The sequence below is a fragment of the Lepidothrix coronata genome, unplaced genomic scaffold (genome assembly GCF_001604755.1).
Source record: "Lepidothrix coronata isolate B3197 unplaced genomic scaffold, Lepidothrix_coronata-1.0 Scaffold9, whole genome shotgun sequence".
Taxonomy (NCBI): Eukaryota; Metazoa; Chordata; class Aves; order Passeriformes; family Pipridae; genus Lepidothrix; species Lepidothrix coronata.
This window is the reverse complement of record NW_016690189.1, coordinates 8873991-8890073: the sequence shown is the minus strand read 5'-3', so window position 1 is coordinate 8890073 and position 16083 is coordinate 8873991. Positions and strand designations below refer to the sequence as shown.

The 16083-nt window shown below is 33.6% G+C and overlaps 1 protein-coding gene across 5 annotated transcripts in view; it reads right to left on the bottom strand.

Moving 5' to 3' along the window:
• Nucleotides 1–16083, bottom strand: part of CFAP54 (cilia and flagella associated protein 54) — a 113621-nt gene that overhangs the window by 39224 nt on the left and 58314 nt on the right. For all 5 annotated transcript variants that reach the window (XM_017804536.1, XM_017804532.1, XM_017804533.1 and 2 more), the window contains 14 exons: nt 15060–15175; nt 13300–13518; nt 12757–12893; nt 10952–11097; nt 10056–10283; nt 9617–9840; nt 9383–9518; nt 7604–7718; nt 6890–7042; nt 6206–6403; nt 5280–5367; nt 4635–4841; nt 3062–3128; nt 1201–1383 (listed from right to left, as the gene is read on the bottom strand). In XM_017804536.1, the coding sequence (XP_017660025.1) occupies nt 1201–1383; nt 3062–3128; nt 4635–4841; nt 5280–5367; nt 6206–6403; nt 6890–7042; nt 7604–7718; nt 9383–9518; nt 9617–9840; nt 10056–10283; nt 10952–11097; nt 12757–12893; nt 13300–13518; nt 15060–15175 (2217 nt within the window). The remainder of the gene's footprint in view (nt 1–1200; nt 1384–3061; nt 3129–4634; nt 4842–5279; nt 5368–6205; nt 6404–6889; nt 7043–7603; nt 7719–9382; nt 9519–9616; nt 9841–10055; nt 10284–10951; nt 11098–12756; nt 12894–13299; nt 13519–15059; nt 15176–16083) is intronic.

Below are 16083 nucleotides of genomic sequence, written 5' to 3'. Positions count from 1 at the left end.
ACAAAATTAGTCTTTGAAGTTTCATTTTTAATAAAACTTGAATCTTGATGTATTTTGATTTAGGTGTCAAATCAACTTAGTGCCCACCATCCAAAACATTCCCACACAATAAGCATTCAGTGGAAATGAAGCCCTCATCCTGCTAAAACTGCAATTGCTTTGACCATGATCTATGACCTGGATCTATATTCTGCTGGTACAAGTGCAGAAAGAATCAAAAGTGTGCATGGCCACATGAAGCAAGCAGTCAAATTAAGTGCCCCTGCCTCCAGGTAACTGTCTCCTCCTTGATTTTACTTGATCTCCCACAGCAAGGACAGCTAGATAAATAAGCTAAATAAGTAAGCTAAATAACAAAGTGAACAATGGAAGGTAAGATAGACAGCCTGAAGTTCCAAAAGAAATCAATCCAACAAATGGCTTGCTGACAAAACAAAAAGGTGTAACATCTTTCTGCCTCCTCCTAACTCCTCTTCCATCTCTACCACTTAGCCTCTTCTTACTCCTCTGCTGCCAACCATGTGATCTTTCCCCCCTCCCTGGCATTGGCTCTGCTACTTGCAGGATCTTCCCACAGGTGCATTCAACTCATTAAAGTGGGAGGAAATACTTTTTCTGAAGGAGAGTTTTCTGTCATGCTTAGAGTTATTTATAGAGTTACATAATAACACCTGACATGAAATTCTGTTAGAGCATACAGGATTAAACTAAAACAGAATTGCACCTTTTTCAGTCCTAGTAAGCAATTCAATCTATTTATTCCAAGGCACCTTTGAAAGAAGTTGGATTAAAGTCAAAATGGTCAGACACTGAATGGAGGAAATAAGCACATGATCAACATTAAGAGGGAAAGGCAGAAGAGACTTTTATTTACTGAATGTGAATGTAAAATTAATGAAAGCATTCTGGACATAATGCATTTAAGGTAATTCTCAGTACAGTGTATTTTAAATTGTATATAATAGATTTCCTCTAAAATGCCTAAGCTAAGTGAACCATGTGTTGTCATGGTTCACTTCCAGAATAAACAAGTTCCCTGGACATCTAAAACTTGTATACCTTGCTCTATCTCAGTGCCACAGAACTAATTATTACAAGTATTTTGCTAGAGGTTCTGAGGAATCTCTTAGGTACACCCACAGAGAAAAGTAAGACTTGTTGCCTTACAATTCATTTCCAGAGTATGAAAATAATACTTACTATTAAATTTTGTTTTGCACAATGTAGTTCAAACATAAGGAAATCCAGACTTGCAACTACAGTAGAGATATCAGCTCTGTAGCGATCAGAGAACAGGTCAATACCAGGAATAAGAATATTTGTTTCATATTGTACAAAGTCACAATCAGATGTTGGATGTGGAAGAGAAGCTCTAAACAGGGTCTGAAAGTAATAATAAACTATTTGTGAAAAGATGTACAGGTATTAGTGAAATAAACTCCAACTCATAAATGACTTCATAAATGAAACTCTATCAATGCCTTAAGCATCCAGCTGTTTCCAGAAAAATACATGAAAAACCTTTATGTGTGAACTTGATGGGAGGAAAAAAAGGCTGTAAATAGTCTAAGGACAGTATCTCTCCCATCATTTCTGGGAGAATTGCTGACTGTAAGGCCAATTAAAAGCTAGTTCCACCCTAGTTACACCTTTAACTAGGTCACTTAGTGCAGCTTATCAGATAGTGCAGCTTAAATCATATAACTAAAAACAACATTAAATTTAAGGAAATCATTAAAATGTTTCTGCTTTAAAAATGGAGGAGTGCTAGCATTGTATCTGATGCTGGATATTCCTTCCCAATTGTGTTTATTTTGGTGTGATTAGCAATAATATGCTAGAGAAATTTGCATTTACATACTCGGTTTTGAGATATTAACAAGCCTAAAGCCTATACCAGAGGTGGAATTTAAATAAGGTTATAAAAGATTTCCAATTCAAAGAACAAATTATGGGCTTGAACTTCGCAAGGTACAGTGACAGTAATTGATTATATTTTTCAAGACAATCACCCTGCAAGCTGCTCCTTCCCAATTAATATCAGACCCACTTCAGTCAAGTTACAGTTATTTCAACTGGAACAAATGCTTACTACTATTTCTGTCAAAAGGAGGAATCACCATTATTCAGCTTTGTAATTGTTCAGGATTACAGTGCTAGAAGTTAGTAAAAATTATCCTTTTAGTTTTGTTTCTTCAATTTGTGCTCCCTTTGGTGAACTTAAATAGACTTTTAGTGTAGCCTAGCACAGGTCACACAGTTACAATCGCGGCACAAGATAATAGAAAACAGCATTGCTTGGTTTTGGAAGACAGATAACTTCCTGAAGCTGCACTGGGATGAATAATTATTGATCCAGTGGAGTACAACTGGCAGAATACTTGCTGGTTTTTTCCTATAGTACTTTAGTTACCAGGATCTTAAAACTTTCATCTAAAAGTAAACCGTAATGCTTTTTTTCTTCTATATTTTTTTCTGGAAGTTTGCAAACTTAATTTTAATGATCATACTTTCTTTGTAGGCGAAACTGGATCATTTTTACTATCCTCTACTTTTAGTGCTAACTTCTTATAGACCTGAGATTTTAGTATTACAAACTAATATCTTTCAGTGCTAAAAAAGATTCAAAAATTTCTAAAGAGTCTGTGCCCTTAGTTGAAAATTTAAAACAATCTGTGAAGACTCTACAGATCTAAAAGAGAACACTGTGCTGTTGTTGATGTCATTCAGCTCTTCCTGAGCAGAATACTTCAAGAGAAGAAAAATATATTTGACTGTCAAATATTTTAGTCATCTTCACTTTTCAGTATTTCATTATTTCTCTGAGACACTAGCCTCCTATTGAAGTGATAATTTTTAAGCTGTAATACAGGAATCCTGTTAAAAAACAAAGAATAAAAACATCGTATCTAATGTGCATAAATCCTCAACTACCTCTGATCTACATTTTTCCTTTACAATCAAAATAAAAAGAAAAATATTTTAACAGAGGGTCATTGAGATTTAAGTTTTAGAAGCAATTTGACAACCTCATGAATTTGAACTGAAATTACATTCTTACCTTAAAAAGTATAGCAGAAAAATAGCAGTATTTTGTTCTTAATCTCACCTGTGCTGTTGTTATATACCTAAAGTACAACAAATAATAAGAAATATGAATGTGCCCCTCCATATAAATTATTGAAATTCTTTTTTTTTAGTCTAATGTAATAATGATACTAACACAATCTAGATGTTTTCCCTACTGGAAAACAGCTGCCTTTTCTGTTGATAGGTGCTCAGTAATGCCATGCAAAGAAAGAAGCACTTGACCAAAGACATACCTAGACAAAAGTGAGTTGTGAAGATTCTCTTTAAAGAAGAGAACCAGGCAATCTAAGTGAAAAATTAATCTCATGCAGGACTAAAAAGATAAAGCAGATTAGGCAACTCACACCTTAAAGTGTATTTCTTTCCATAAAGGAAGCCTAAGATAACTAGCACATGTGAATTTTTCACATGGTAAGTGTCTAGCTAAATTTAATGACTCCCACACAGTACCTTAGCAGAGCTTTAAACCATACAGGTAGCAGGGTACTACTCTCATCTACGTGAATCTTTAATTCAATATTAGAATCCTTTAATCTGCATTTTACAGCCTGTGACTAAGTTGCTGTAGAAAGACCAACTCAAAAGAAAGATGTTTAACAGTCCAAGTCAGGCCTGAACACAAAAGAACTGCCTGAGGGAGAAGCCAGAATTTGGAATGCACATATTGGCAGCAAAGGAATAGTATACAGTGCAGCAAAGAGGTGCCACAAACACCTGTAAAAGCAGGATTGGGTCTTGCCTGCTTGGACCCGAGACTGAACCACAGCTCAGAATTAGAAGAGCTGTGGTTTACAATCCACTTAAATTCTTTTCCTTTTGGGTGCTAATTCTAAGTGTGGCAATGACACTTAATCCTGAAATACCCATGTTAATACTTTCAAAGCTGCCTTGGTTTACAGATATTTTACAATGCTATTAATACGATCTGCTCCACTGATAAGGCAGTTTACTGGGATGAAGCTCTACCTTTTCATGGTTATAATGTTTCTAAGGTCATTTAAAGCTGTCTTGTATACTTCTAAGTTTTATGTTTTGTCAATACACTGAGGAACAGCTCAGAATTACATCCACAGTGTTTTACCAGCAGTCAAGGAGTATTGGGTGGAAATATTTATTGATGGTAGACTTTAATACAGTAATTCAAATTTCTTTTAGTTTTAATTCACCATAACACTAGTACTTTAGGCAGTAAATCTGCTCTCAAGATACATTAATATTTAATATGTGCAATGACTTGGGAGATGTGATATTTTGATTGAAAATCAATATGACTGTAAAATCCTATATAAAATGTCTTTTTATCATTTTGTTTTATTTCAGTGATCTCTCCATATAATATACAGCTACAATTATGATCAAAGATGAGCACTCAAGGAAAGGGAACAAACAATATTCACCAAAAGAGCAGCTTTCTTCCTGCTTTTGATGAGTCCTTTTTATACCAACTCTTTATTGTTCTTTAATTAATTTCAAATTGCATAATATCCTGAATGACCAATTTGTTTAAAATATGAAAGAAATACATATATAGATAAGATACTTACTGAGCTATCTTAGCCACTAAGACTGCTGCATGTAAACAACCCCAAACTCCAGCCTCAGAAAGAAATTTCTGACTCATATCAGTCCATCTTCCAACTGCAAAGCAGTCTGTAGCATCTTCTGGTAAACCTAACTCTTGCCAGTTGTTAAGAGCATCAGCAATGTTGAGTGTTTCATCAAGGGCTTGACTCCAATATTTAAAAGCAGCTCTGTGACATAAAAAACATGGTGTTGCTGACATTTTCCAAAGTAAGATAAGACTTGCTTCATTTGTCCATTATTGCCTGAGATATAACTAAGTCTGATTGGGTCAAAAACTTAAATACAGTCTCTACAACACAGAAACGATACCATTCCTGGCCAAAAAATTTATTGGAACTCAAATTAAATCATCAAGCAACAGATATTGCTTCTTAAAAACACAGAGATACAAAATTAATTTGCTTAATGGCAATTAGGTAACTAAGAAAAATAAACAATGTCTAGGAAAAAAGCCTTTCAAAATATACACAATAGTGAGTTAGAAGAAAGACATTATAAGGACTTGAGGACAGCACAAGAACTTACACGACAGTTGAGGGGTATAGGACTGCCAATCAAAAAAAAAGAGGAAAAAATGCACTTTTTTTAACACAGTAAATATGTACCTTTTGTTTCCAGCATAAAAGTGAAGATTTCCAAGTTCATGTACAGCCTGTACCTTGAGGTCTCTCTGCTTATTCATTTCAAGGATTCCTGTTATTTATTTTTAGTCGATTAAAAAAAATAGTCACATCACTAAACCAGTTCTTGAATTGTGAACAAATTTTGCTTGAGTAGACACGAATTCACATGTAATTCAATGCACAAATTTTTTTTTTAAATTTATTGGACTTGTATATCTTACCTTAAAACTTACTATTTCTTATTTCTACTAACTTTGAAAACAAGAGTAGGACCTAAGTTTTTGTAGTTTTGTGTTTTCAGATCTCTCAGATTTCTTCCTCAGGGAGATAAAATGCGAAGGAGGTCATTGGCCCTGCTAAACAAGACTGCCTGCATACAGCTTCTATTTTAATCCCTTACTTCAAATAAAATCACTTAGAGCATGTATTGACCTAGTACACTTGACCTGTTTTGCCATACAGCAAAAAGTAGTAGTAGTGAGGAGCTGTAACTGTATGAGTAAAGCCATAATAGAATGTAAGATGGAAGCTAAGTAACTCTATCTCATTCAAATGCATAAAATCTGAAAAGTCTTTTTGCTAGAAGAAAAAAAACCTGTCATGGAATTAAAATTAATCTGCTAAACATTATATCAAATTCTGAATTGTGGATTCATCAGTATAACAGCACTGAAGTAATGCTTGTTCATAAGATAACTGGAGAGATTATGATCTAACTAGTGTCTTATTTAGCATCTAATGCAGATTTTCTCAGTCAACAGGAAGAAGTATTGTGTATTCCTGGAAACCAGCTTTCAGACGGTTACAGCTGTCTGACAGAGCAAAATAATACTGGAATAAACATATATAAACACAGGCAGAGTGTTACTATTCTTAGTTGTAAGCAGAAATTTATGAAAAAAAATTACCTATTGTTTGTTCATAGGAAGAGATAATTACTGAAAGCTGTGACTGTGGTATTGGTCTACTCTCAACCATACTGGAGAAATTAAATTTTTCTTGAGAAAGATCACATGGTGTTGGTAGAAATATCAGTTCAGCTCCCACGTTAAATTTCAGCTTTTTCTTTGAAGAGATATGACTGCTGATTGCTTTTCCATCATTTTCTAGATCAAAAAAGTGATTTATATGATCAGCTTGGAAAAGTATCATACTATTTCTAGCACCACAAATATTTCCACACCACATTAGTCAAGCAAATATACAATTCCCGAGCAGCTTATTTCCATTTGGTTTCTTATGCTATAATTCTGAGTGTCTCCTAATTAAAATTATTGGACATAATTCATTGGTCAGTGTAACCAAATGAAAATATGTGCTCTGCTAGTGAAAACAAATTTGGGAAAATCTGCCAGTCAGTCCTCTGCCAGAGGTAGGGCTGCAGACAGACAAGTGACACAGTTGCATAAAAATAAAAGTCAGGCTTAGAGCTTGTGCTTATAGAACTTCATATATAACTTCATATTCTATCTTTTTTTTAGTTGTCAATAACAATAAAACTTAAATTTAGAAAAATCTGTTCCTTTCACTCTTTATTATTTTAAATGCATATACATTTCATTAAATGAGAAACACTTCAATAAATAACTCACCTTGTGTGTGTGCAAGAAATAATGAAAGTAGTTTTCTGCTGTGTCTTAGTGCTCTGCTGTGATATTTAGACTTTTGTAGAGTTTCTCTAAAACATCTCAGTGTATCATTCACATCAAGAGGCACACAAACTAGGGCTTTTGCCTGACTGTGATCTAAAAAGAATTAATAATATGGAGGACAATTTTGTAATACATATAGAAATATTTTTAGTAAATCACCCTGTAAAACATATTTGAACAATTTTGGAACTTTAAAACTAAAGCATATTAAAATTTTCACTTCTGTTTCCTGTTGGTTTATGAATTACATGAGATTGTTAATCATCAGGAACATCGATTCTATCGATAACAGTGCTGGTTCACACTAACTTCTGGGTACATTGCTGGGTATCCAACAATACTGACAGTAAACTGGACCAAGACCATTAAGCTCACTCACATACTGTAGTTCATCTGACATCTGGATGACAACTGCTTTTCTCTGCTTTCAGATACAGTCTGAATATATTTTGAAAGATCTTGACATTACTACCCATCCAAAATATTAAGAACAATAAATTTGAAGACAAAGCTGAGTTTATATTAAAAGAAACATTATAGGAGTAGTGAAGGAACTACAATAAGAAGGAAGGGAAAAAAAATAAAAATCCAGTATGAAACAAAGAAAAGAGTTTGGCAGAAAAGAGAACACACAATACTGAAATGTGCTCTGACCTGTAGAATCATTTTTCATCTCAGGATAGAAAAAGGATCCAGGAAAAATCTCTTCACTGGCTGAACGGGCAACAGGCAGCTGTAATTTGTGTCCTATATAGTTTCTGCAACTCATCTAAAAAGCAAGTTTTGTTTCATGATAATTGGATAATATTCAGAAAAATCAATGTTTGGTGCTTTTAGTTAAGTATCGAAACAGTCATATGACAAAATAAAAAGGACTAATTAACAAAGACACCAATGATCTGTAACTAGTGTTCTTGCTAGTAAGAGGTGAAACATTCACACCACCTAAAAATTGGATATAAGTGTTTTGAAGTTATTGAACTAAACTCGTATTGTATTTGGTATTTGCCATAATCATGAGAAACTCCTCAATGTTCATCAAAGATTCCACATTTCTTTCTTCAGATGAATGCACGATTGCACAGGACCTGTCACTGTAAATGTGCCTAAAGGGCATGTTGTCTGTAAAACACAATGCAATGCTGCATAGGGATATACAAAATACCTCTAAGCAAGTAACAAAAGCAGTCTAATCCTGTCAAAGAAGCAAACCTCCACACTTCCATAAAGGACTAATCTAGAAGAGACTTTTTATTTTGCTAATGTAGTTACATCACTTCAGAAGCAGAAGAACCAATTCAGGACTATTTCTAGACTCTCTGAATGGCCCTGCATTACAAAATGTAGCCATAACCTCCAAATCTCCAACTCGATAATGTCTTTTTTGAACAACACTTATTACTATTAACCAAAACCAGTCTTTATTCTGTAAGCTGTCTTTCAAAACTATGATTACTTTTCCAAAATGCTCAGTTATCAGCAGTATGTGGTGGTTTGCCATGGTGCCCTTTTTTAGACACAGGACTATGCTCTGAATAGCAGGGCCTGAAAGAAGTCAGCAGGAAACAGCTGACAGAAAGATAAGACAGAGCACACCTCAGCTGCCTTTCATGAGCCAGGAGTGACTTCAGAGTCCCTACAAGCCCTGGGCACCAGTGTTCTCTCTCTACAAAAGACAGTGGCTCCTGAACCCCATGTTCATGTTCAGAACAAACCTCTTTGGTATTCCAAATGCCACTTCCCCCACCTCTCCTTCAAGTCCTGTCTTTGTATTAGTAATAGAAACATATTAAAAATACCCACAGTGTGACTGACTTTAGCAAAACTTCTTAGAAATAAACCTTACATTAACAAAATAAAAAGGAAAATCCTAATTTCTAATAGGTAATTTGATGAAAAATTTCCAAGTGTCACTGTTAAATATATAGAGCCATGGTTTTTAATGAAAGGAACTTGCTGAGCATCCTAGGGGATTTTCTGTTGGTGATCAAGATTTTTAAGTTTTTTATTGGCATTGTCAGTGTTTTGCTAACTCAATTTTACTAGCTTTGTTCTTTAGGAGCAGTGTTTCAATGCAGAAATACAGCAATCTTTGTATTTAATTTTAATTAATCACAAAGATTGCACAATAGCCACATAAATGTTTTCAGGTTAAAAGAGTGGCATTAAGAACTAACAGGAAATTAGATTTAGGCTCATAATATGGAATGTGTACGTATTGCATGGAAAAAATGTTCCTTGGGTCATCTGCTTCTCTTGCAATCATGTAATACAAGCCTTTTCATGCACTGCAATCAATTATGTTCATTAATTTATTATAATTGACTATTTGGGAACATTATGAGAAAACATATTAATCTAACTAGTGAAAGTGCTTCTCCATATTTAGTTCACATTATGAGTCAGTGCCCCCAAAAGAAATCTATGTTTCACCTTATGTGCAGTATCAGACAGGTATTGTATGAAATGAGATTCATGGCTGTCTGGGCCACTGGTTTGCTGTATCCTTTCCAGCAGCTGCCTCTGAGCATACACCAGCAGTGGACTCACTTGCTCTGTGTATCTCTCACTGGAAAAAAAGCAAATTATAGTAATTAAGCAAAATAATTGTATATTGAACTACACAGTGTTAGTTTTTTAGTTTTTATTGGAGCTGGTGTAACTTACTGTGTAAATATATTAAACTGAACAGTTATGTGTACCAGTGCTTCCCACTTCTTCATCTGATATAACAATTCTATCGTTTTAAGAATCAGATTACATATCCATTTCAAGTCAACCACATTCACATCATCCAGGGGAGGCTGTGGATGAAGATTCGAACCACCATTCTCATCCATAATACCTCCTAAACAACTGGGAATGCAGAAGTCTCCCTCAGGTTCCACAATCTACAAGGAAAAAACGTTATTCTACCTGTTATTTTCAAATGTGTTTTTAGGACAAATCAATTACAAAGATTAGAAAAAACTGTAATCAGCTAAAAAACTTGTTACAGAGAATAACTTGGATATATATTGCAGAATATAATGGAAGAAAGAGAAAACTACTTCTAGTAAAGATGTAATAATAAAGAGTATATTGGTTTAATAAAACCAATTTCTACCTTAAGAGAACTGCTTGCTTGTAGTTCAGTTATCATATCAATCATCATGTCTGATGCCAAATAAAATGGCAACCAGATGGTGTTCCTAAGAAAACCCCAGGTAATGGGAAATGTATCCCTACGGGAATGTGAATGGTTAGCAATCAATTGTAATTCTTGCGTATAGTTCCAAAGTTCTCGACAAGCATTTTGAAGCAATGTCCAGTGGCCACCACGGTGAGCAAGAATCTATGTAATTAAAATATAATAAACAAAATATAATTATACTTTTGAAATGCAGAAATTAAAAGTTTCATTCTTTTATTGCAAAACTTAGGCATAAGTAATCTTTCAGAATTACAGTCTAAGCATTATAGAACCTTAATTTTTAAATTTTCATAGGAGGACTAATTTATAATTGAATTTAATTGTTGGTTTTGGTGTGAGAACAAGAAATAAAAATTAATTCACACCACCTATATGTGTATTTTTATTTGGGTTTAGAAGAGTAGTTAGTCTGCATTTCCTTTCAATCACTGGTTCTTCTGTTTATAGTGTGACATTCACTAGGACCTGTAAAGGGAAAGGCAAGTCCGCAAGTATTTTCAGAAAATTTAACAAACACGAGAAGGAAAGTTATGAAGATGAAATGAAAAATAGAACAATTACATTAAATTATGTTTTATAGAAATATAAATTATGACTGATGATATGTCTGACATTTTGTACATTGTACTCAGACATTTTTCAGAAGATGTGAAATCATTGCTTCTACCCAGTGAAATTTTTTTTGAAGTTTCTGAAGTTTGTTTTTTTTAATGTAGAAAGTAGTAAGTATTGTAATGCAATGTTACAATAAATAAATAAATAAATAAATAAATAACAATTAATAATTTTAATAAGAAATCATATCTTACCACTGCTCTTCTTAAATGCAAGAAGATTTCTGTAAAATGCTTCAATAAAGTGGCATTTGACAGAAACTGGTTCTGCTCTTCTTTTGTTGTTTGAGTTTGAGGAGTTCGACTCTGTTTAATTCTGCCCTTAGAAGATTTATCTGTATCTGAAAAGTTCACTGGTTAAAAATTAGTTAAAGTTCTCAAAAAAAACATAAAAAATAATTTTAAAAAAAAATCAATCAGCTAGGATTTTCCTGTGGCAGCTAAATACTTAAATGGTACGAAATGCCAATGTTAAGGTTATCATATTTGTAAGGTTATGATATTTAAAATATAAGATGCTTTTACTTAAGCATTGGGAGAAGCAGGGAGGAAAATAAGTTCGAGCAAAATAGTAACAGGTATCAAATAGTTTTCAGCCTCAAAGGTAAAACACGACCCTCACAGAAGTTAAGTTTTAGGCAAGAAATCACTCGGCAAGCTCCCAAGAATCTCTCTGAAACAGAGGTCTCTTAAAAGAAGACATTAGGAAAAAAGGAAGATTTCTGACAAATTCTCAGGTATGTGTATAATTGCTTCATTATTTTACTCATACCAAATATCCCCCAAGGAGGAACACAAAAGTTCATGGTTCTGGAATACAATAATACTTGAACTATAGGTTTCGGGCAGAAGCTAATTTCAAGCTATATAGTATTTGAACTATATGGCAAACTACACACTTTATGTAATTCTTTTTATTCAGAATTGTTGCAAAGGCTAGGAGATAGCAAACAGGACTTTTATCAGGTTTCAGCAACTTTTAGTGACTTGTAAGCATCAAGACAAAACTGTTTAACTAAAAGTAAGCTGTTGCAAAGAGAACTAGTGAATTCAAGTCCTAGGTTTTGCCCCACCTCCTCAGAAAAGGCAAAGAGGACAGTTGATTCTACTTAAGGAAGTCCTACATGGAATGACAGGAGAATTTTGATCTGTACAGTTCTGTCACAATGTGTCCCTGAAGCGCTATTGAAAAGACGAGGCTTGTGATTTCTTTTTGAACGTATGGAGCCTAGGCAGAATACTTTGTGTTGACTTGCATGTTATCACTAACATTTGAGGAAATCAAGGTCCTGCATTTCACAGTTACCCACAAACAGGAACCTTTTGCCTTCTGTTGAAATCTCACAGGATATAATTGAAAATAGCTGGAATAATAAAACAGTAGAATGTGAAAGACAGAGAATTGAAATGAAAGTGGTAGAAAATAAAAAAATTGGTCCTGAGGTAGCTTCTTGACACAGAAAATACTGGAGAGTACGTAGTAGAGAAGGAAAACTAAATTCTACTTAAAACTTGAAAGATAATAATAAACTTCGGTCTATAATTTTAAGAATGACTTACAGAATGAACCAGGAAATTACTGACCTGCTAGGAAATGTAAAGGAAACTACAGATCAATTAGAAACCTCAGAAACAGAAACAAATTGTCAATGCATTCAGAATAATCTGGAATATTATCAATGTAATAGCTCTAGGTAGTTATAAACTTTTTATTAAAGTATAGGATAAAGAATAACTACTTGATAAAATGTAACATATTTATCAAATACAGTAAAAAATGCTCACAATTATTAGATATGCCTCATATACTTGTTATACTAGGTATGCCAAAAAAAGTACAGAGGACAACTGAAATCTAGAAATGTCTTCTCTTAACTTGGTGTAACTGTTTTTCCAAAGGTGATGTGGAGAACTAACGATGGAGGTCAAGACAGAATTTAAGAGAGAGAAAAAGTTAAGTTGAAATGAATTTCAGTTGTGCGCCCAGTAAAAGTTCTTACCAGTTTGGTTTTCGGTTGTTTCCAACTTTTCAAGGAGAGGAGGAGTTGGTTTTCTCATGTTACTCTCTGTGGCTTCTCTCACCATCACAGTGCCAGAATGGTTTAGTGAGAATATCTCTGGATCCAAAATATTGTAACTGTAGAATGGGAGAAAGAGAAGAAAGCACAAAAAAAACCCCAGACACAATAACAAAAAGAATTCAGAATACACAAATTCAGTTTCTCAGAAGTGATTACTTTCCTACAGTTTCAGGAATCAGAAATAATGAATGACAGCCAAAAGTTATAAGGAACCAAAAAACAACACAGATAACATATTTCAAAGCTGTCATCTGACCAAACAAGTGAGTAACCAAAAATATGCATGATGTCTACATGATGGAAAGCAAAACTTGTTACATAGCAAATCAATTTGTATTTGGAAGTGGAACTGTTCATATGACAGACTGACTGATGACATTGTCATTCAGATCTGCCTGCATTAACAGCAATAACCCAATAATCTGTATTAGTAGCAATGACTAATATTGCAGTAAGATATACCTCTCCAGATGCTGTGAACCACAAATTCCAATATTATATTGCTCTTCCAGGTTCTTTTTAAATAAGTGGTAGTGTGCAACTGCTAGATAGATATTCATCTGGGACTTCCAGGGCATCTCTTCAAGACACATGTGACGAAACCTTCTTCGCTTTAAGTAATCACCCAGCAGTACCACTAAGGTCTGTTGAGCTGCTTTTTGCAACTTTTCCTTGCCTTTCCTAACCAAAACATATGAAGTAGCAAAAAATGAAACTGTGTTTTCCTGAAGTTCTAGAAAAGAAAATTATGGTAAAGATACACAAAAGTATACCATTGCATATCCACAGACTTACATTAAGTCCGAAGCATGTGACATTTCTAATGAAAAGATTTTTGCTTTAGTCAAGAAAAGCAATTATGTTTTCCCTCTCTAAGTGCACTTAATACACATTACATCCCATTTTATATTTTACCAACTTCCATGATATTTACCTTAGTACTTAAGAAAGTTTAGTTCTGTGTTTGAAGTTATTTGTGTCTGAATCATCCAAACAGTATTATAGCAAATACAATGTGCTTCACACAGTCTGTTCAGGAGATGGAGGGTCTACTATTACACTGTGAATTTGGATAATTCTTTTTATTGCTTTGCTTTGGTAGCTAATCATCCTCACTGTGAAGAAAACAAACTATTTCAGATTTAGATGCCTGGCTTTAATTTCCAGCCATAGTTTTTTATACATTTCTCTGCCAGATCAAACAATTCTGTATTACCTCACATGCGTACATTGCTACATGCAAACCAAATGTCATTTTTTCTTTTTTTTTTAATAAACTAAATTATTTTTTCTGTCTGTTTTCCATCTTTAAAATGTGGGCAGAATAGTATACTGTATAGAATTATGATCATATTATACAGTACTACTATTATATAAGATACAAAAGAGTGGCTGAAAAAGCAAAAAACCCAGGGTAAGTTTAACAACTCCACTTCTGCTGAAAGCCATGAAAATCATTTTAAGCAAGGTGGAGTTTTTTCTGTCAAGGAGGAAAAAAATGGATGGTTTGGGTGAATATTTAGAAGATTATATGTAAGACTTTTTTAGGTTATTTAAAACATTTCCAGAATAAATTACATGATTGCTTATGTGCAAATATTTACAGTTTTCTACTTGCTAATTGCTGGAAGCATAAGTGACCAAAACACTAGGAAATGAATACTACATATTCTTTTAGGTCAGAAGGTAGTGTTATTAACATATACAAGTACCTGCCAAAAAAAGAGGTGAGTGAATATTTATTTGTTTTTATCAAGAAAAAGTTTTCTGAGAGCTACAGAACAGATAGTCCAAAAAGACTAGCACAAGGATGACAGAAATCATTCTGAAACTACCTGAACTTCAGGAAATAATAAACATTTTTTATTAGATTTGTGTCAGGTAAGCTCCCCAACACAGTTTGAAAAGCATTATAATACGTAGATTAACATAACTTTTCCACCTTGATGAATCAATATGCTAACACAAATGAAATATAATCTTTAATTATTAATACAAAGACTTGAAAATCTTCAACAATTATTTTCTGAAACAGAAATGAGAGATTCTGTTTTCTTGAGAGGAAGCCAATTTTATACTAAACTAAAGCAGAAAAGTTAGAGGACTGTGCAGAAATTCATCCCTTTGATATAAAAAAAATTAAATACACACTTAATTGTAAACTAAATTTCAGTCAAAATAATTTTTTTCTGTATATGAACCTGACAACTCTGTTCATTTACCTTTGTGCTTCTGGAGAACTCATTATATCTGGCTGTTTCTTTAAAAACTCTCTAAGGGTCTGTTCTTTTCTGGCAGTTGATTTCTTCGAAGGTGATGCCTTTGATGCCTTTGGTTTCTTTGAATAAAAAAGGCATTCTCTTTAAAAAAAAAATCTTCCACAAAAATCTTAAATGTATTTTAAATACTTATTTATACCTACATTATCAATTATTTGAGGCATACAGCAGTTTGGCTTACACAGGAACAGAAAAGAACATTAAAAAAAAAATCTGGAACTGGTTGTCAAAATAAGACTGCAAAATGAATACTTAAAAATTCCAGAGAGCTTCACAATTTTTCTGGAAAGTACATGTCAAACACCCAACACTAAGAAGCCAGCCAGGTCCTCAAATATTTACTTTCATATACCAGTATTTTCATCGCAAAAATAATGATATTTCTTTTCCTAATCTTATAAATTATTATTATTTATTATTATAAATATTGAAACTTTGCAGTGCAAAAACTAAGACAGAAAAATCCTTTCCCTAATATATCTCAGATGCTACCAGCATTACAACATTACTAGGTGGGAAGAAAACTCTTCCTCCAAAACAATACAAATTCATTAAGATTATTCTCACCTTCCAATAAAAACAATAATTTATTTTAAAGAATTCTGAACAAAAAGTCTTTACAATGCAACTAGAATATCTGCACAAGGAGTTAACCATGAACAACTATTCATGAAAAAGTGTATGCACAATATATTGTACAAAAAGGCCTGAGCTGATCTCCTTTTCTTCATGTGAGGGTACCCAAGGCATTTCCTATTAATATTATGGTTTTTTAAAGGGAGGTGAGGAAAGGAAAGTTTCCATTGATTTTTTAATGCATTACTCTGACTCATCTCAAATTCTCACAATTGGTCTTTCAGATAAATCTCATGCCAACTTTTCTTCCTGATTTTAGGAATGCAGAGGTGAGCTGAGGACTAGAGTTTGTATCCCAAATTTTAGCAAATCTGCATGTCTCTCGTTGAGG